This window comes from Culex quinquefasciatus, chromosome 3 (assembly GCF_015732765.1).
Source record: "Culex quinquefasciatus strain JHB chromosome 3, VPISU_Cqui_1.0_pri_paternal, whole genome shotgun sequence".
NCBI classification, from domain to species: domain Eukaryota; kingdom Metazoa; phylum Arthropoda; class Insecta; order Diptera; family Culicidae; genus Culex; species Culex quinquefasciatus.
In genome coordinates, this window is record NC_051863.1 from 1,663,780 (window position 1) to 1,684,573 (window position 20,794).

Below are 20,794 nucleotides of genomic sequence, written 5' to 3' on the forward strand. Positions count from 1 at the left end.
GTCATATACATATGAAAGTGTGGAACATCCCCGTTCATTTGCGGGCGAACGAAAATCTTTGGTCGGGAAAAATTAAAGTTATCCTCATTTGAAGGTTTCGAACTTTTTTCCTATGAGGCGAAATTTCGTCTATTTCAATTTAATATTGTTATAATTCTACATGGACATATTAGCTATTATTTCTTATGTGAATAATGCAAGGAATATTTTTCCTGAAGCACGCAAAGTAATTGAAAATAAGGTAAAAAGGTTATAAAGGTTTTATTGGAAATTTGGGAAATTTTCTTATGAGCAGTTCTCTAGGATTTCGGTCATTCGATTTTTTTTGTATTTTTTAATCCGACTGAAACTTTTTTGGTGCCTTCGGTATGCCCAAAGAAGCCATTTTGCATCATTAGTTTGTCCATATAATTTTCCATACAAATTTAGCAGCTGTCCATACAAAAATGATGTATGAAAATTCAAAAATCTGTATCTTTTGAAGGAATTTTTGATCGATTTGGTGTCTTCGGCAAAATTGTAGGTATGGATACGGACTACACTGGAAAAATAATACAAAAATTTGGTGATTTTTATTTAACTTTTATCACTAAAACTTGATTTACAAAAAACACTATTTTTAATTTTTTATTTTTGATATGTTTTAGAAGACATAAAATGCCAACTTTTCAGAAATTTCAGGTTGTGCAAAATCACTGACCGAGTTATGAATTTTTAATCAATACTGATTTTTCAAAAATCGAAATTTTGGTCGTAAAATTTTCAACTTCATTTTCGATGTAAAATCAAATTTGCAATCAAAAGTACTTTACTGAAATTTTGATAAAGTGCACCGTTTTCAAGTTATAGCCATATTTAAGTGACTTTTTGAAAATAGTCGCAGTTTTCATTTTTAAATTAGTGCACATGTTTGCCCAGTTTTGAAAAATATTTTTGAAAAGCTGAGAAAATTCTCTATATTTTGCTTATTTGGACTTTGTTGATACGACCTTTAGTTGCTGAGATATTGCAATGCAAAGGTTTAAAAACAGGAAAATTGATGTTTTCTAAGTTTCACCCAAACAACCCACCATTTTCTATCGTCAATATCTCAGCAACTAATGGTCCGATTTTCAATGTTAATATATGAAACATTTGTGAAATTTTCCGATCTCTTCGAAAAATATTTTTGGAATTTTCAAATCAAGACTAACATTTCACAAAGGCCAAACATTCAATATTACGCCCTTTTAAAATGTTTGTCTTGATTTGAAAATTCCAAAAATATTTTTTCGAAAAGATCGGAAAATTTCACAATTGTTTCATATATTAACATTGAAAATCGGACCATTAGTTGCTGAGATATTGACGATAGAAAATGGTGGGTTGTTTGGGTGAAACTTAGAAAACATCAATTTTCCTGTTTTTAAACCTTTGCATTGCAATATCTCAGCAACTAAAGGTCGTATCAACATAGTCCGAATAAGCAAAATATAGAGAATTTTCTCAGCTTTTCAAAAATATTTTTTTCAAAACTGGGCAAACATGTGCACTAATTTAAAAAAATGAAAAACTGCGACTATTTTCAAAAAGTCACTTAAATATGGCTATAACTTGAAAACGGTGCACTTTATCAAAATTTTAGTAAAGTACTTTTTGATTGCAAATTTGATTTTACATCGAAAATGAAGTTGAAAAATTTTGCGACCAATTTTTCGATTTTTGAAAAATCAGTATTGATTCAAAATTTATAACTCGGTCAGTGATTTTTGCACAACCTGGAAATTTCTGAAAAGTTGGCATTTTATGTCTTCTAAAACATATCAAAAAATAAAAAATTAAAAATAGTGTTTTTGTAAATCAAGTTTTAGTGATAAAGTTAAATAAAAAATCACCAAATTTTTTTACCGTGTATTATTTTTCCAGTGTAGTCCGTATCCATACCTACAACTTTGCCGAAGACACCAAATCGATCAAAAATTCCTTCAAAAGATACAGATTTTTGAATTTTCATACATCATTTTTGTATGGACAGCTGCCGAATTTGTATGGAAAATTATATGGACAAACTAATGATGCAAAATGGCTTCTTTGGGCATACCGAAGGCACCAAAAAAGTTTCAGCCGGATTAAAAAATACAAAAATTAAAATTGAAGAAAAAAGACCGATTTCGTAGAGAATTGCTCTTATAAAGTTGCACACGCCTTTCCCAAAAACCGTAATGTTTTTAGTATTCAGACCCCCTCCTCCTAGTCTTATTAAAACTCACGGGAGATCTCGTACTTATTTTGAGGTCAGGTGATAATATTGTAATTAAAATGATCAATTATTTGTGTGTTTTTTAGCAAAACAATTTAATTGTTACATTTTTCATTGTTTCAAATTTTGATGCCAGATTGGATGTTTAGAAAGTTAAGCTCAAATATTTGAGATTACATTAATAGTTTTACATACATTAAAACTTTTTACTGATTTTTACGCAATATTTATTTTATTACTAATAATTGCAAGTTCAACTCTGTAGTATCAATAGAAATAATATAGCCCAAATGTTTATGCAAATTAACAAAATGCATTCAAATAGAAACCCTGTGATTGTATTTACACTGCAGATCTCAATTAGATTTAAAAAATTATCATGTGGACCATGTACTCACAAAAAAAAGTGGAAATATAATGAAAACGGTACATTTTATAATCACAACACACAAAAATATGTTGATTTGGTTGAAATCCAATATTCATAAAAGTGACTTACAGTTGAGCATAAACCCAACCAATTATACTTTTCTGTAGTGATTTATATACTCAATGGGCCCAGAAACATTTCTCAAAATTCAATCAAAATAATGATCAAAATATCAAAAACATTGCGGTTTTTGGGAAAGGGGTGAGCCATTTCATCAGAAAATTTCCCAAATTTCCAATAAAACCTTTATAACTTTTTTCCCTTATTTTCAATCACTTTGCGTGCTTCAGGAAAAATGTTCCTTGCATCATTTCCCATAAGAAATGATATGATCTGAACCATAAATCATGTCCATGTAGACTTATAATAATACTAAATTAAAATAGACGAAATTTCGCTCCATAGAAAAAAGTTCAAAAACTTCAAATGAGGATAACTTTAATTTTTCCTTACCAAAGATTTTCGTTCGCCCCGCAAATGAACGGGGATGTTCCATACTTTCATATGTATATGACAATTTTCTTGCTATTTCTCAACAAATACTACCCCCCTGAAAAAGACCCCGTGTATAGCGTTTATGTTTGTTTTTTTTTTATCCAAAATGGTCTTTTAGCCTTTTTGCTAATTTGAAATTATATCGGAATACAGACCGGAAAAATACTTAAAACTATTGAAAAAAATTCATTAATATTTTGCTAATTTTCGGGGGTTGCATACTTGCAATTTTTAATTAAAAAAATATTAAAGTTTAGGATTGAAATTTGATTTTTTGCCTCCCTCTCAACCTTCACCAGAGCTGAGGGACTTTTAAATATATTATTACTTTTTACCATTGTCGAGGGACAACAACTTTAAATAAAAATTGTTTCTTGTGAAGAAGTTAAGCTATACATTCAGGTGTTTTTTTTTACCGAATTTGGTAAAATTTTGTGGATTTTCTGTTCGGTAAAATTTCATATTCAAATTGAAGATGAAATTTTCGGTAGACTTCAGTTAATTATCATTAGAAAATCAATTGTTCAGGAGATTCCTTGGCCTAAAATAATTAAATTAGACGTGTATTTTATCATATGGCCATTAGTGTAATATTTTATTTTTTTTTCAAAAAGTTAAAACTCTGTTGCAAGCGATTTAAGCTCTTTTGGACGTGAAAAGAGACTATGAGTTGGACTTAAAAGGAAAATATAGTTTGAAGCGTGAAGGATTCCGAAATGCAGTTTCCAAAAAATCAACGCGAAAAAGTGCAAAACATACTTTCATTCAGTAAAATGGCCGAAACTCAAAAATTTAATATTTAAGTACCAAAATGTTCGTTTGTGAACGAGTTCAACTTTTTAAATTGTATCTAGGAGCTTCTCCAATTTTTTTAGTTTATTTTGTGAAATTATCCAGGAAATCCGATAAAACGGAGTTTTATAGTTTCATACGACTTTTCAGATGTTTTCATTTGCAGTCTGTTTTTGGTTTTTAGTTTTCAAACTATTTTACCTTAAAATTCCAACTGATAACCTTTTATTTGCTTACGAAAGAAATCGGTTGAAATTATGAGGAGACTTTAAAAAATGGAATCATTCTTTATTGGGAAATAAAAAAAAATTGTTTCACTTTTTGGGCCCAACAACTTCCTGACCAATTATGGGCCATTTTCATATTGAAATTGATATAAATAGAAAGTTGGAAAATTACTCCATCTGTTCAGTTGTGGCAAAACGTTGAATATCACAGCAGAGATTAAATTCGCCAAGCACATCGCCAGTTTTATTGGACTCAAAGATGTACAGTGGAGCGGGCGCACGGTTATTTATCGTGACTGATGATTGCCTTTTTTATCCGATCGATGCCCTTCCCTCCCTCACATAAGGCCCCGTCGGGTAGGTAAAGTGAGATTGAATTAGCATTGTGTGTATCTGTGTTATCTTTCACATTTGCCATATGAATAGCCCTGGCCCTGGCGGCCCAGCCGAAAGGCCAACAGTCCAGAAGGATGACGATGATACTTGCAACTATAATGATGTACCGACCGCCATAACTCAATAACGATGAAGGGGGGGCGGCCTAGCTAGGCCTTTCAGAGTTGTCGAGAGGTTCAACCAACTCCACGTGAGCGGCTTCATCACATCTCATTCTAACGAGGTGTTGATGCTGTGTGTGTGTGTGTCGATAAAGAGCAAATGGGGTGAAGTTGGGTCCGTTTGATGGCTATCGAGCTCCCAGACTATTTTTATCACGTGAGATGAATTGTGATTTGATTAGAATCAATCGTAAGATCCTTTAAACACGCTTGATTTCACTATTGCCAGGGATCACGCGTGTGCTGATTCGGCGGTCACCGCGCGAAGGAAACACACGTGTCCCGATTAATCACGTCATCGCCTCTACCCCGTCATTTCAACCGAAGCCAACCGACGATTGGCACGAGTAGCAACAGCTTCCTGATGCTGATGCTGGTTATGTGGCCCTTTGATGTGAGTCCTGGCTTACCGGATGGCTGGCCCCCACCGCACCCCTGTGGCTATTATTAAATCATATCAATCGGGGGTGGTGGCGGTGTGATAATCCGGTGGCCACGCTGACTAAACGATATCCCCGGCACCGACCCTCCCTCACAATATAATTTTGTCCAGTTGGGATACCCGCATTAACACCAACTGGGAGCACTGGGAGCGTTGAGATAAGGATATGTAAAAAAGCTAGATTTAGCTGTGAATGTGGGGAAGCATTTATGTCTAAATGTGTTTCGTAATAGGAATATTTTTTTTTTCAAATAGGAGAAGACGTGGACATACCGTCTCAAACGCTTCAAGTTATTTTTGTAAACTACCAATCCAAAGTTGCTAGTTCGATACTCAAAGTTCAACAATAATCGAAAAAAAATCAAGGAGACCGGTAAGGAATTGAATTAAAAATGACATAAAATTTGTAATGATTGAAACAGATTCCTAACTTTACGTCTTGTCTGTTAAAGTCACTCACACAATTTTCTTCTCTATAGAGGAGAAAAGCAACTCGCGACAAAATTTTGAGGCTAGGAATTTTGACAGGTATGATTTTCAAACTAGGCCAAACTGCTAAAGTCACTCACAAAAATCTGGAGTTTTTTTTTGAAAAGGTCCAATAAACCAAATTTTCAGTTTTTGCTTTTTGGGTGTTTTTGAGACCGCCTTGAGTCAGGGGTATTAAAAAACACCCAAAAAGCAAAAACTGAAAATTTGGTTTATTGGACCTTTTCAAAAAAAAAAACTCCAGAAATGAACTTTGAGTGATTTGAGTTCATTTCTGACGTCACGATTCAACAAAAACATTGTCCCCAGTTTTCAGTGGGAGAGAATAGGAGGCGAATACTTTATGAAAATCATACCTGTCTAAATTCCTAGCCGCTAGTTGCTCCTTTCCTCTAGTGGAACCCAATTTTGACAGCTTGATTGAAATCTAGAGAGTAAAATTTCGGCTGAAGTATTCTAAGCCAACTGGGATTGCACAAAAATAAATGCAAAAACAAAAAAACTCTGACGGAAGTCAAGACCCAACAAGACTAGACACCGACCGACGAACAACAACGGCCACATCATTATTCTGGCACGGGTTGAGTACACCCGAAAAGAGTTGCTTGCGCTGCTCCTCATTTGGCCGAGGGTTCCAATTTGTCGTTGGTTGATGCTCACAAATTGCCACAACACCACACCGCCACGCATCTCTCCGGTAATGAGGGATCGCAACAACAAAGGCTTTTTTCTGGTCCTTAACCGTGAAGTTTGGCGTCACACTTTGAATTGGGGTTTTCTAGCACATTTCAATGCAATTTTGATATTACACTAGCAATCTACCATTTTTAGCAACACTGGAAATTGTCATAAGTAATTTAATAAACCTACTGCTTCATGAGGTTCAGCCTGACGCAGGAGTTATTCATTTTGTTATTGTGTGTTATATCCCGAAGTCCTTGCTGCCACAGCTGGATGGAAAATTAAGGAATGGAAATTTATCAATTCAATTCTCTATATACATAAAATCAGAGGCCGCCGCCTTCTCTTTCGCAAACCATTCTGTCGTTTCGATATCTGCTTAGATTTCAATCGTCACTAAATACAATCAATCTGATTTGCATTGTCCTTTCGCTGGCTGTTGAAACTTGGTTAGGGTGGTTTCATCTATTGTTAGAGGAATTTAGTTTGCAAACTTTTGAACGGCTTCTGTCTTTCTTCTTCTAAAACCGAGTTTATAGTATTTATAACAGATATATTTTTAATAATATTCATAAAAAATATCATCCCAGCAACCCAAACCATTGTTCCCCTCCTGGTTCAAGGACACCAGTTCCCGTCGACTGTAGTGGCATGAAGGCGCTCTCACCCTCGTACATGCCATTATTGAATTTGAATTCCATTTTAAATTGACACTGGTGCGAGGAGAACAGAGCCTGCTATGACTTGCGACGACCAAGACCTCCACGACGTGAGCACATCTCCTGAACTAGCGATAGTAAAGTGCCACGGCCAGGGCACGGAGGGGGCACCAGGTGACGCGGCAAACGAAGTGATAAATAGTTCATGAATTGAGGATTCAGTCAATCTCTTCCGTTTGGTGACATACACGGCGGCACTCGTGACGAAATGGATGGGTAGGGTGGTTCAAAATTGATTTTTTTAATTTTTATAAGGTTTTTTTTTTAAATAAAAATCTTTCAAACTTTTTGGATTCAGACAAAACAAACTTTTTTGATCTCTACCCCGTAAGGAGATACTAAGCCGTACAATACAATAGTTGGTGGCTGGTACTGAAAGCCAGTTGAAGAAAGCTAATAGTAAAGAGTTGTTAGGGCTTCCGTCGCCTTACCTATAGATACGTGTGTCAGTCAAGAGGAGAAATTTCGAGCTCTTTGCTCTATTCTTACACGATGATGTACGGTTACGATGTAGGTCAGGAATAAATTAGATTTCGAGTCGCTGCTGCTGTGCATTGACAAGGGAGGAGGTGCCTCCAGGGCTCGAGAAACAACGCCTTTTAATATTTAATACCCATAACAACACAACAGCACATAAATCGATGTTTTGTAAGTGAAAAGTTGGGTAACAAGTTTAACTGGTGGGAAACGAAGCACCAGTCATCTATCTTTGTTCTTGAAATTGGATGCTATTTTTGGCCCTCAGAAAAAAAAAAAAACAGCTTAGATTGTAGTCGAGAAATATCCAACAAAAAAATACTATAATCCAGCACGTGTCCGTGTTCAGCCTACTCTCCGTCAACCATCATCAATTGCGAAAGTGATTAACCGCTTGACTTAAGTCGATTGGCCACAGCGTCCCAATATGGGGGGAGGGAGCCATAGTGCGAAAGGAAACACGGTGTGAAAATGCATAAATAACTAGAATGCAATTAAGCGGTGGCGGCGGCGGCGGTTTGCCAAAGTGAATTTTCCACGCGCAGGCAGTAGTAGGCTGGGGCGATTTTCGCCAAGTGGGTGTAGTTGAGCGATTCTCTGGGAGTTTGGTCACATATTAATAAAAATAAACCAAAATGTACAGTGTGAAGTTTAAAAAAATCTTTTTTCATTACAAATAAAACTTTTTCTCTACGGAAAACTCAGGTTGTAAATAAATCACTATCAAGAACACGAGGAATTATAACTTTTTTCATTTAAAATTATTTGTAAAAAACACGTTAAATTTCGATCGTTGACAACAAACTTTAATTCAATAAAAATTATCAATATTTTAATTATTTTTGAAATTACTGAATCGCTTTTTTATTTTTTTTCAATAAAAAGGAGTTTTTAGACTCTAGAGATTTATTCAATACTAACATAAAAATACAGCAATTCCAGATCAAATAAGCGTGGTTCAATTTGGTTTGGTATGGAATTTTGCTGGCAAAACATTTCATTCTTGTTTTTTTATTGTCTTGGCGATCATGGTGCACAATAGTCTAGATCGCAAAATTTAGTAGAAATTTGATTTCAGTTCAGGGTGTTTCAGAAAACCTTTTTTTTTTTGAAAAAAATCCCTGGCTGTTTTTTTTCTTCTAAAAAAATGTTGGTTTTAACAATTTTATTATTTTTTTCTAAGCCACTTAAATTCATTTTGTAATCTAAGCCTTTTATAAGAAAATTTTATAAATGCATCGGATCAAATCTTCAGAAATATACGTACTAATAATCGTGTTACTGGCCAAGATGCCACATAAATCTATATTAAAAAAAAGTCTTTATATGTTAAATCTCATTTAAAATTCAAGGTCATTTTTGGGATTTGGGCTCAATACGCCCACCAGAATAAGCCCTTAAATTACCACAAAAAAGTAATTTTTGTTATATTTTAACAATTGTATTTAAACATGTGTATGGTACTACCCTAACAAAATCGAAAAAAAAACAATTCCAACTGCATGATTTTCCATCAAATTTTGCCCACTGAATCAAAATCTACTTACAGAATTGAGCCAAGGCGTACAATGTATGTAGATTAGATAAGGAGAGGTGTGTTTTCATCTGTCAAAAAAATAGATAGCACGAACCCGTATTTTACACGAAGATTTTCAGAAAAGTGAATATTTGACCATTTTCCTGAATTTTTTTACCGGATTATTTTTGTTTGGTTGTTCAACATGCCAAACTGAATCGAAAAACGTTTTCAAAGAAAAAAAAATCAATAAGTTCACCTAATAGCAGTTTTTGCAACAAATTTCAGAAAGAAGATTTTTTCCAGCACGAGTCGCACATTTATCCAACGAGGTTTTCCGAGGTACCTATTAATTTTCCGTTCTGTTATTTTTGGTAGGGTAAAGTTTGCCGTTTCGTTTTTTCAGAAGACGGGAAAAGTTAACAGTTTCACATCGGTATTACAAACAAAAAAACAAATTCAACTAAAAGCTTTTTTCGGTTCAGTTTGGCATAATAATTCAACAACAAAAACACTTAAATTTTTCTAAAAAATCTTCACATAAAATCCGATTTTCGCGCTAACTATTTTTTGATAGCTAGAAAATCCGCCTTACCTAATCTAATCTATATGCTTTGCAAAGCGTGAAAGTGCAATGTTAGGATTGTCATGGAACAATACATTTGTTTTCCTAGGTTTATTTTCAGGATGGTACCAAGGCTTACTGGATTTGAAATCAAGAGGTTGTGATATCGATTCCCGTACCGGGATGATTATTTTTTTAACTTGGGAAAGCGTTTATATTGCTAGATTTCTTCATTCGGATGCAACCAGGTTCATCGAGTTTTATCGAGATATTTGAGTTTTAAAAATGTACTTTTTTAATGGTTTCCTCTGGTGCTTTAGGTAAATTTGCTCGTAAAAGACGTGGATTGTCAGTTAAATGTATAGGTTTCTTCGACGAATTCCCATTCCCAACAGTAACTTTTCTGTAACATCCCAATGTCGTGAACCATCCTAATATTCAACCAATCCAAATGTTACCCCTTCATTTTTGCAACAACTCTTCTGTAAAGACATCAAAACTACATTTTTTTCTCGAAAAATCAAATTTTTACTTAATTTTGCGATCAAAATTCAATTGAAGTTGAATCTTTTTTTTCAATTTTTTTCTATAACAAGAGGAATTTTAAATAGGAAGTCAAAATGTTTAAGAATAAAAAATGTTTCATATAACTTTTTTAATGTTTATGACTAACATTACCTATATTTCAAGTCAAACAATCTAGGAATTTTGGACTTCCAGACTGTGATTGAATGTATTTTGTTGCACATTTTAAGTTATCGAAAAAAGCGAAAACATATCATCTTAAAACATTGTAAAACAAATGTTGCTCAAAGTTGCAAAAGAAAAAGTAAAAAAGTTAGCTTTCAATAATTTTCAGTCCTTTTGACGTGGAATTATTTTATATGAAAGCATTCCTATTTCGAGGTTTGGGTTAAATCGAGAGATTCGAATTTGTTTGAAAAGAGTAAATGTTTCCTGGTTTAGCTTCCGTTTAGATCTTGAATAATTAAATTAGAGAGATTTAGAAAGAAACACCGAAAAAACAAGGTTGATTGAAATTAGTGATCTAAATCAGGTTCAGATATTCGTGGTATCTCAAAACTGGACAAGGTAGAAGCTTTTTTCAGCTAATTTTGAGCGGTGATTATTCTAAACCTCCTTCCTATTGTAGAATTGTTCCGGTTTTCTGGTCGAATCCCGTACCGGAAGTCGTGTGATGTTATATGCCAACGGCGCCACCACAGACAAACAGATATGACAGCTTGTCTGACTTTGTCCTGTTTGTCCGTCCCAAAAAGAGATATTTAAATTCTCGTCGCCGTGATTGGTTAGCCCACTGGGGCGTGCTCCGTTAGTATTTTTAGATGTACAGTCTCCACATTTTTTGCTGCTCGTGCCGCCCTTCCTCTTTTTGATCTTCGTTTACACTTGCAAACGTGTCAAAATCATTGGAAACCCTGGGAGGGACGAAGAGGAAGTGAAGCAGAGCAGCGACCGGATGTTGGCTGTTTATGGGGTGGAAAAATTGGGTTTTCAGCCAAATCAACAACTTAAACAAGCGTCAAGCTATAGGCCGTCCTGCTTTTCTCGTCTTCCGGTATGGTCCTCCGCGCAAGGATGGATGATTTGAGAAAAACGTTGGGAAAGCAAGTCGTCGAGGAAAAAGCTCGCGCCAATGAGTGAGTAATAATTGAATTTCCCGTTACGCGTCAAGGCAAGGTGACAAAACATGAAAGCTATGTAAATGTAGAGCGTGAAAATTTAAAGACGAACTTCAACATCTTCATTTCGAAAAATGCCTGAAAAATAAATGAAAGCTTGGAAAACATGCAGAAAATCATGAAAACTTAACGTAGGACATGCAGTTGTATTAGTTTCGTGTAATGACTTTAAGACAAAACATCCAAAAAAACCACCACATGCGTGTTTGTGAAACCAAGAAAAGAAGAAGACCAGGTCAAAGACTTACTGCTTCTTGAGCGCAGTCATCGGACAAAAGTTGTTTGCTTTGCCGTTGTGGGTGATTTTCCGGAGACCCTCGAGCCAAACCTGTGTTTGAGCGGAAAATAACGACACACACGCACAATAAAGAAGAACGAGAAGAAGAAAATATTCAGGGTAATTGTGATGGATTGATTTCGTTCGTTTCGTAGCTGACATTCTTCGGTTTTTTTTTTCGGTGGAGACGCGTGGTCTTTGATGCAAATTCAGGACGGTCGTCGGTCGGTCCGGTTTTCATCCGGGGGGAAGACGATCCTAATGAACTAATTTTCCGCAAATGGCTCTATCTAGCGCTCCTCATCTGAGTTGATCTGCTGTGCTTAGAAGAAGAGAGCAGGTGACGCGGTGTTAACGAGATGCCATCATCGCACCATCATCATCATCAGGGGCTGTGGTTCGAGGCGGCAGTCACCAATTAAGATCATAATCTAGTTCAGGTTAAAAGTCGGTCTTCGTTTGATGTTTGCCTATGACGACCAGCTAAACAACCTCCAGCGTCAATACTGCGGCACAAGGAACTTTATCGGGGATGTGCGGTTGCACGGAATTAAATCGGGTTCACATTCAGGTATATTGTGAGAAGGAAAGTTATTCTAATCCAGCAGGATGCTGAAATTTTCCGATTTGGGTAACATGGGCTGATTTTTCCAATTTACTGATTCTAGTTAACAGTATATGACAATCAGTTAAACATAATCGTTAAAAAGCGTCGCCTTTTTCCTGAAACAATTCTAACATGTAGGGTTAGTGAAATTTCACGATTTCGCGGACAGCGTGAAATCCGCGAAATTTGGCTTTTTCCGCGAAATCCCGTGAAATTTTATGTTTGTGTGAAAATTTAACGATTTTTCATAAAATAACTTATCAAACTTAAAAAGGAATAAAAATAATGTTATGAACCACTGTAGAATTAAGCGAGTGAATACCCTGGTTTTATTACTAGTATCTTTTTCACTCAGATCTTTTCAAACACGCACGAAGAAAAATGATCATCGTTTGGTCAAAACGTTCATCGTTTGTGCAAAACGAGAGAGAATTGAGAGAAAAATTTCCATTTCCGGTCTCTTTTCGCTCAATTCGTGCTTGCCATTTCATTAGGGCACATAACTTTTATAAACAAGAGTGTGTCCCTTTCACACCTTATGTAAACTGTCATTTGAGTGAAAGGGATACACTATTGTTTACAAAAGTTATGTGCCCTTTTGAAATGTTAGGCTCCAATTCTCTCCCATTTATCGTCGAATTCCTTCATTTTCTTGATATTCGCGTCCTATTTCCTACTCCCTGATTCCTGTTTGTGACTTTTTACATGCATTGGAGTTCATCGCTCATGAAAGTGAGTTCATTGTAAGTGCTCGTTTGAAAACTTACCAGTGAAATCGAGAATAATATAGAGTTAATGATTTTTGACGGTTTCGTAGACGGCGTGAAATTCGTGAAATTTATCAATTTTCTCAAATCATTGAATGCAAATAAAAAATATAAATATTGAAATAACAAGCCATAGTTTCAACATTTGCATGGAAAAAGTGTTTTAAAATGTTTTACACCAGTTCAGTAGTTTTGCAATCATTAGTTTTCAAAAAATGTAAGATTTGACGAAAACAAAAATTTTAGCAAAAAAAAAAAAAACATTTGGTGATAACAAACATCGAAAATTTTCAAAAATTCGAAAGACTTTTAAATCAACCCAAACATTCTTAAAATGATCCCAAACATTCTAAAAATGGAATGAAAAACGCAGGGGAATGAATTTCAAATTTGTTTAAGCTAATCCATTGAAATTTTTTAGTTTTTCTGAAAAAAAAAATATTTTTTTGTCCCCTGATTTTTCGGGTCAACTTCATAGGGAGGGGAGGGAAATTTTATTAGTTTTCAATTAAAAAGCTTGATTATATATGTGTGTCAAGTTGATATGAACCATTTGAAGAAATGTTGAGATTTTTGAGTTTTTCAGAAACTAACAAAATTTAGTAATATTTTCATTCGCTGTATTCAAAATTTTAGTGCTATTTTATTTGAAAGGTATAGTTTTGAAAGAAATTAAAAGAATCAAGCTTTGTTTTATTCAAAATAAAATTAAGATTATTTTTTTATCTTTGGAATCATATTTTAAAAATAAAACAATTTTTTTTGGGCCTGTTAAATTTTAACGATGTTTGTTTATTTGGGTGGATGATTCCCTTGAAAGTTAAAAAATACTTCTTTTTTGTTTTCTCTTCTCATTTAGAATAAAAATTTCGATTTTGTTAAAAATTATATTATTTTTGCAAAATGTTTATAAATTTAGTTTTTGACAAATGAGCTAAAACCCTTAAAAAATATGTTTAATGGGCTAAATGACGCAGAAAATTCAATTTATTTTACTCATTTTGACTGGACAAATCTAGCTTTGATATGAAATTCAATAAAATGTAAAATGATATAACAGAAGCAAATTAGCAAAAAACATTTGAGCTTTGTTAGTCATTGTCATCAAGAGCAGTTCAGTAAATGAGAATACGCGTGCCCTACATTTTGTTTCAAAATATATATAGAGCCCATCCAATAACCAGGAGGATTTTTTTTGAAAATTGGAAGATTTTTTATTCGCATTCAAATTTAGTAAAGATTTTTTTTACATAATAATACATAATGAAGCATAATAAGTAGTTTCAGTAGTAGTAGTAGTAGTTTTTTTTCATAGGATTTTCAGAGTTATTTTAACATTTTTCAAGTTCCGCGAAATTTGCGTGAAATTTTGTGTTTTGAAATTGAGGTCCCCGTGAAATTTGCAATTTTCGAGCGTGAAAAATCACTAAGCCTACTAACATGTTATGGTTAAATTTGCCGTGGAGAACTGTGTATTCTTTTTGTTTGTGTATTACTATAGTATTTTCACAGTGAATTTATGAAAATGTATTGAAAAAGTATTACATATTTAACAAAGCAATTTTTTCGGTACTGTACTTTTCAACACTCTTTGGCCTGAAATTTTCAAGAATTTCTCACTAAAACCAATTGAAAAAAATAATAATAGCCGCCAAAACCAATACCATCCTTTTGTAGTCAACTTATTTCTGACAATTTTACTGTTTCGCCTACTACCAGCATGTTTATGTTTCCAGACTTTTTGCATTGATTTGACTATGTGACGTCAGTTCCAATAAGAAGAAAACGTATTTCAAATAAATCGCCTTTAGTACATAATTTTTTTTTATTTAGGAAATTTTTTGAGTAAATATCCAATATTCAAAATCCTTCGTAAAAAATGTTGCATTTTTTTTGCTGCACTCAAAAATTATATTTGCTTAACTAGAAAAAAAACATTTACACAACATTGCTGAAGACACCAAATCGATCAGAAAATCCTTTCCCGAGGTACAGATTTTCGAACAGTTACAAATCATTTTTGTATGGACAGCTGCTTAAAATTTTATAGAGTCAGGTTTGCTGCTGAGATTTATTTTTGTAAAAACATGCCAAACTTTCAAACTTGAAACTTTTAGAATTTTGAGCTTCGTAAATCAATTTTAAATCAAAAGTTGATGCCAGATTATAATCTACGCGATTAATTGAAGTAAATTGCTAATTTTTATTTCTTTTGCAATAGAAGCATTTTACTACATTCAAAGTGAGTTGGTATATTTTCAGTAAAGTTATCTTCAAATAATGTTTGAATGATTTAAGTCTGAACTAAGAACCAAAAAAATGGGTCACGCTGAAAATGAAATTTAATTTTGGTTTTAAATTTCAAATAGATTAATGTTGATTTGATGCAATATTGTATTGCTGCTAAAAAAGAACCCAGCTTACTCAAAAAAAAAAAAAATTGTTTGGTAGGGGAACAGCATCTAATTCCAGCGTGCCTCTAATGTTGGCAGGTCAGAACTTTGACATTCAATTAAAGCTAATTAAAAGCGTTTTCTACTGAAATCGAGTGATAAATAGCTCAATAAGAAGTGAGCAAGCAAGTTTCTATCAAAAGTTTTGCAAAATTTGTTGTTTAAATAGTGAAAATAAGCAAATTGGATGGAGTTAGGAGCGAGTGCTTAACCTGCCAAAGATACGAGAACTTCCCCTATGTGCTTTTAGTTTGTTCATGAGTATTATAATTTATTTTCTGATATATCACTAAAATTATTTTACATTCACTACAAGCTGAGTCATTAATAACAAATAATGGAGAAAAACGTCAAAATCTCGTTAAGGGGTTAAAAATCCGAAAATATTATAGATTCAAAAAAGTGTGTTTTGCAATACTGGAAATATTAATAAGATTAAACATAAATTTATAAAATATTTTTTTGTATTTAGTTTGAAAATTGTACTCGGACTCTGGATCTTAAAATTCAATTTCGCATAGTTATTTGGATATTATTCAAAGCTTGAAAAAATTAGATAAATGTCAAAAATTAGCGCATATGCGAAGATTTCATAAACCAATCAGCCATCTAAAATTGGAAGTTGTTGATTGGTCAACAAATAGTAAATATTTGGATTCCTTCGCACAAGATTCTAATTCAACCCAACTAAAAATGTTTAAGCTCCTGTTGATCAAGGTGGCATTGACTTTTGATCGGTTTCGCTAAAAATTGGAAAGATATTATTACCTGTTTGAAGGAAATTACTGAAATTCACTGAACTTCAGTTACTTTTTGCCTTTCTTACTAAAGAAAGGTATAGGTTTTACTTTAAGCCAGGACGTCATTTCCATCTTCGTAAATATGTCGATTCAGCATGAATTTTAAACGGAAAAATCGTCAAAAAATCACACTGCACCGATTTTCGACGCTCTATCGATTCACCTTGACAGAACTCGTCTATCTCCAACCCTCGAATTTTGAGAAAATAAATTCCGTGGAGGTCGAGTGATGTTCGTATGTGGTAAAATTTTGCAAAATTTTGTGTCGCGCCGTTCTCAGCTCCCATATGTCCGATTTCGATTCTTCTAAATGCAGATGAAAGCTAGTGTGCTGAACCTGGGCGAGTTGCCGCGCAAATTTCGAAATATCCATCTGTTTTCGGATGCGGCCAGACTTTTCAACAAAATACACAGTTTTCAAATGAAAATATGGTCAAATTTTTTCATTTTACTATCTTTTATTTATCTCAAAATTGCATTTTTCGAGCCCTACAACCTCCCAAATTTTCATCCAGATTCATAATATGGTTCTGGAGTTAGAGCCGTTTGATTGACCTACCATAAGAAAATAAATCCCTAAAAAGGTAAAAGCCCACCTGGTGACCTTCGCCAACATTTTTCATTTCTGATTTTATTCAAAATTTCTTGCTACATTCATAGTACAGACCATGAGTGAGCATCTGAAACAAATTCGACATCGATCGGCAATCCGGATCAATTTTTAGAACGATTTACTTTTTGCCTTTCTTACTAAAGAAAGGTATAGGTTTTACTTTAAGCCAGGACGTCATTTCCATCTTCGTAAATATGTCGATTCAGCATGAATTTTAAACGGAAAAATCGTCAAAAAATCACACTGCACCGATTTTCGACGCTCTATCGATTCACCTTGACAGAACTCGTCTATCTCCAACCCTCGAATTTTGAGAAAATAAATTCCGTGGAGGTCGAGTGATGTTCGTATGTGGTAAAATTTTGCAAAATTTTGTGTCGCGCCGTTCTCAGCTCCCATATGTCCGAGATAGATGTAAAATGAAATTAATTAGTCCTTCTCATAGTACTATTGCTCAGTTGGCACGCGTTTCAATGAAAACCTTTTTAAATCAATAACTGTGTATCTTACAGTAGCCGGCGTTTCTAACAATGAAATAATGGTGTGTACAAAGATGTCCTATCTGTATCATCTTCGACCGGAAGGCACGGCGTCGAGTAAACTGTGCATTTATTAATGGAACTATGTGTTATAAAATTCTATGAAACAAGTCCTTTCTATATCATCGTTGATCGAAAGGCACGTTGTCGGTTTGAGTGAGCGTTTTTGTAAGTAACCAGAAAGACCTTCCCATAGCATCGTAGCTCGGAGGGCTCGGCGACGGGTATATTTTTATAAGAAATTCTTATAGCATCGCAGCTCGAGAAGCATCAAGAAGTAAATACAGTACAGCATTTTTCTTATAATGAGTCTTACAACCATACTGAGATATTTGTTTCAAATTTACAAATGATTGCAAAAATTATTCTATTATTTCCCTAATTTTAAGCAACATATTTATCAGCAGAAAATAAGAGTAATAAATGAAAAACACAGGAATTTTTTTTTAAAGAAGAGCAATGATGATTCCTTGATGTTTATCAATGTTTTTAATAATAATAATGAATTTATGAAACTAATTGTTTTTCTTATGCTCTACGTCTTCTTCCGATTTGTGATCAAAAAATTCTAATTTGATAACATATGGCTAAAAGTATCTCGTTTGACGATAATTGAGTTGGTTACAATTTCCTTAACTATTTTCTTTTTCAATTTCTTTTTCTGCCCTTATTTTGAGGTGGATTCATACTTTGCTCGTGGCATACAACAAGTGTCGTTATTGTTATTTTTTGATAGTACTGTTTTCGTCTATATCACACACATACATACATACACACACACACACACACACACACACACACACACACACACACACCAAACTTATTTTTATCTAATTACTTTAAATTTAATATATTGTATATTTTCTGTGGATTTACTCTATTTTTCAAACACAGTTGCTGAAGCAAAACGTATTTTTTTCTATAATTTGAGACCATCATTTACTTGCAAAGATTCTAAACCTTTCTTTTCGGAGTTTCTGTTATTATATAATGAATAAAATTATCTTGTTTCAAGCAAAGCAAAGTCATCTACTTCAACGACCCCCGGGTTTTTTGTGGTCTCTGTTACAAGTTTCTGCTCATTTCTAGGCGTCCGAAGGTTATGTGTGGTATTTTGTTTCATTGACATTAAATTAAAAAAATGCAACTTTGTTATAATTACTTTTTGAGACATGTGAATGGCTGTGAACAGAAAAACTATTTTTATAATATTATATTTATTAATATTTCTCCCTTAGTTTTAATATTATTATTATCATTATTTTGGTTTATTTGACTGTACCCAATTGAACTTTTGACTTTTTCACAAAACCTAAATATATAAAGTGCAATTTCTTTTTGCAGTTTCTTTGTTAAGTCACCTTTGTTGCGTTGTTGGCATCACCTGGAATTCAATTATGTTTCTCTTTATGAAATCTAAATTATATTTATTTTTAAGGTACTGGAATGGTGATCGATATATAGTTGTTTCTTTTGCTCTACCGCAGATTTTCAAATTTATTATTTTCAGTGTGCAAAAAACAAATTATTTAACTAAAATGTTATTTTTACACAACGTTGACGATTACAGTAAGTTAAATTTAGGATTTCATCTATAAATGTAAGATTAACATGTATGATACAACACATCTTAAATTTAATCGATGCTGCAGTTTAAATATTTGTTTGAACTTTCACTTATATAGTACCGTTAACAGGGGTGACATTGGGTCTGGGGGGTGAGTTTGGATCATACGATTTTCAGCATTTTTATATGACTCAATCTCACTCCTGATGATGGTACCAAAACAACAGAAACATCTTAAATTTGGCGTAAGGATGAAAAAATGAGAACAAATTTTGATTTCAATCTCCATTTGAGATTACATCAGTTCATTATCTAATGACATCTATATATCAAAAACATTAGTGGGTCTTGCAAATTCATACAAGTTTTAAAAGAAGGTTCTATCATTTTTTTAAGCATTTTTTTCATTCCGATCAACATTTTCAATTTTTTGAGCTGCATACAATGAAACGTCTCCAAAATAAAACAAAGTTATAATTTGCCATTTATATTTTTCTCCGGTTGTTTGGAGTAACTATGCGAAAATCACTACATAATGATTTCAATTATTTGCTTATGTGCAGAAACGGCGGATTGCCATTAAAATCTTTACGAACATTCCAAATTAAAACAGTAACATGCAATACCCTTCTTGATATAGTTTGAAACGCATTTATGACAGTATTGATCTTAAAAAAATGTTTAATGAAATGATTGAATAATAATAATGCATTGAATAAAATAGAATAGAAAAGTAGGGCCTGGAAAAATATCAGTCTTTGTTATTATAATCTGTTGAAAAAGTTAGGGATACTATTATTGATGTACACTGCCGCTCGAAGCGAAGTCCATTCCATATGTAATTTTGTAAATTTTGAGTTAAAGATGGAATACTGTATTGTATTTTGCTAAAAAAAATCAATAAAACATAATACTTTAATCTAAAAGACTGGAGAAAATCATAGTTTTGTGAAAACTTAACATGTAACACAATTGGTGGTACAAATTTGCTTTACGTTTTTCTCGGCTTGCGGTTTCTGCATACGGGACGTGCTAGATTAGAGTGGCAGTACAGATGTCTTCAGTATTGTTGGTATTATAGTCAGCTAATTGAATTTATGAGGAGTAAGAGCAATAAACATTTGTAAGAAAATACATGGTTATGGTCAATCGTTAGTTATTGTTAAATGAATTTAATTAAATATACTTATTATGAGCTGCTCATACATAGTGATGAATGATATTTGGAAAAATAGGTATAACATATTAACTATAAGGCATAAATGTGCAATTTGAGGCAATTTAATTGTAAATTGTAGAATGATAATCTGTCCAAGGTAAATAATAATCTACCGAATGAATTTGAACAAATATTGTTATTATATATTATCTCTCGTGAAATAGTTGCAGTGAAGTGACACGGTATTACACAAGCGATTTTTTCAAATACAGAGGTAAAATAACAGTGTTTGTATAAATGAATTTATATTCTAAAAAATATTAAAAATTGATATCAAAAATGCGTTAAGGTAAACAATATTATTTGCTAAAATTATGTAATTTAAAATACTTCTGTGCTCTCAGTATTTGTAAATGACTTTCGCAATATTTTTTCTATAGCGCGCAGCCATTAAAATATTAGGCATTAAAATGTTAACACGGAATTTATGAACACGTCCCGCCCGTGTGGATCAATCGGACCGCGCACTGGCTCACAATCCAGAGGTTGCTGGTTCGAATCCCGCGGCGGGCGCTCTAAAATTCTTTGTGTAAATATGGGTATTCGGCGCCGTCGCTCCGTGCCGTACTTTCATACACTTAGGAGCCCAGGGCGGCGAATTCCTTGTAGATAAAAAGGAA

The 20,794-nt window shown here is 33.6% G+C and overlaps 1 protein-coding gene across 4 annotated transcripts in view; it reads right to left on the reverse strand.

Moving 5' to 3' along the window:
• Positions 1-20,794, reverse strand: part of LOC6040513 (1-phosphatidylinositol 4,5-bisphosphate phosphodiesterase) — a 73,381-nt gene that overhangs the window by 14,731 nt on the left and 37,856 nt on the right. For 3 of the 4 annotated variants that reach the window (XR_005278939.1, XM_038265985.1, XM_038265986.1), the window contains exon 5: positions 11,581-11,660. Coding sequence is in view for 3 of the 4 variants with exons in the window: in XM_038265985.1 (XP_038121913.1) it covers positions 11,581-11,660 (80 nt within the window). In the remaining variant the exon portion in view is untranslated. Of the gene's footprint in view, positions 1-6,541; positions 6,622-11,580; positions 11,661-20,794 lie in introns of all 4 variants that reach the window. The other variant, XM_038265987.1, reaches the window with a different exon arrangement.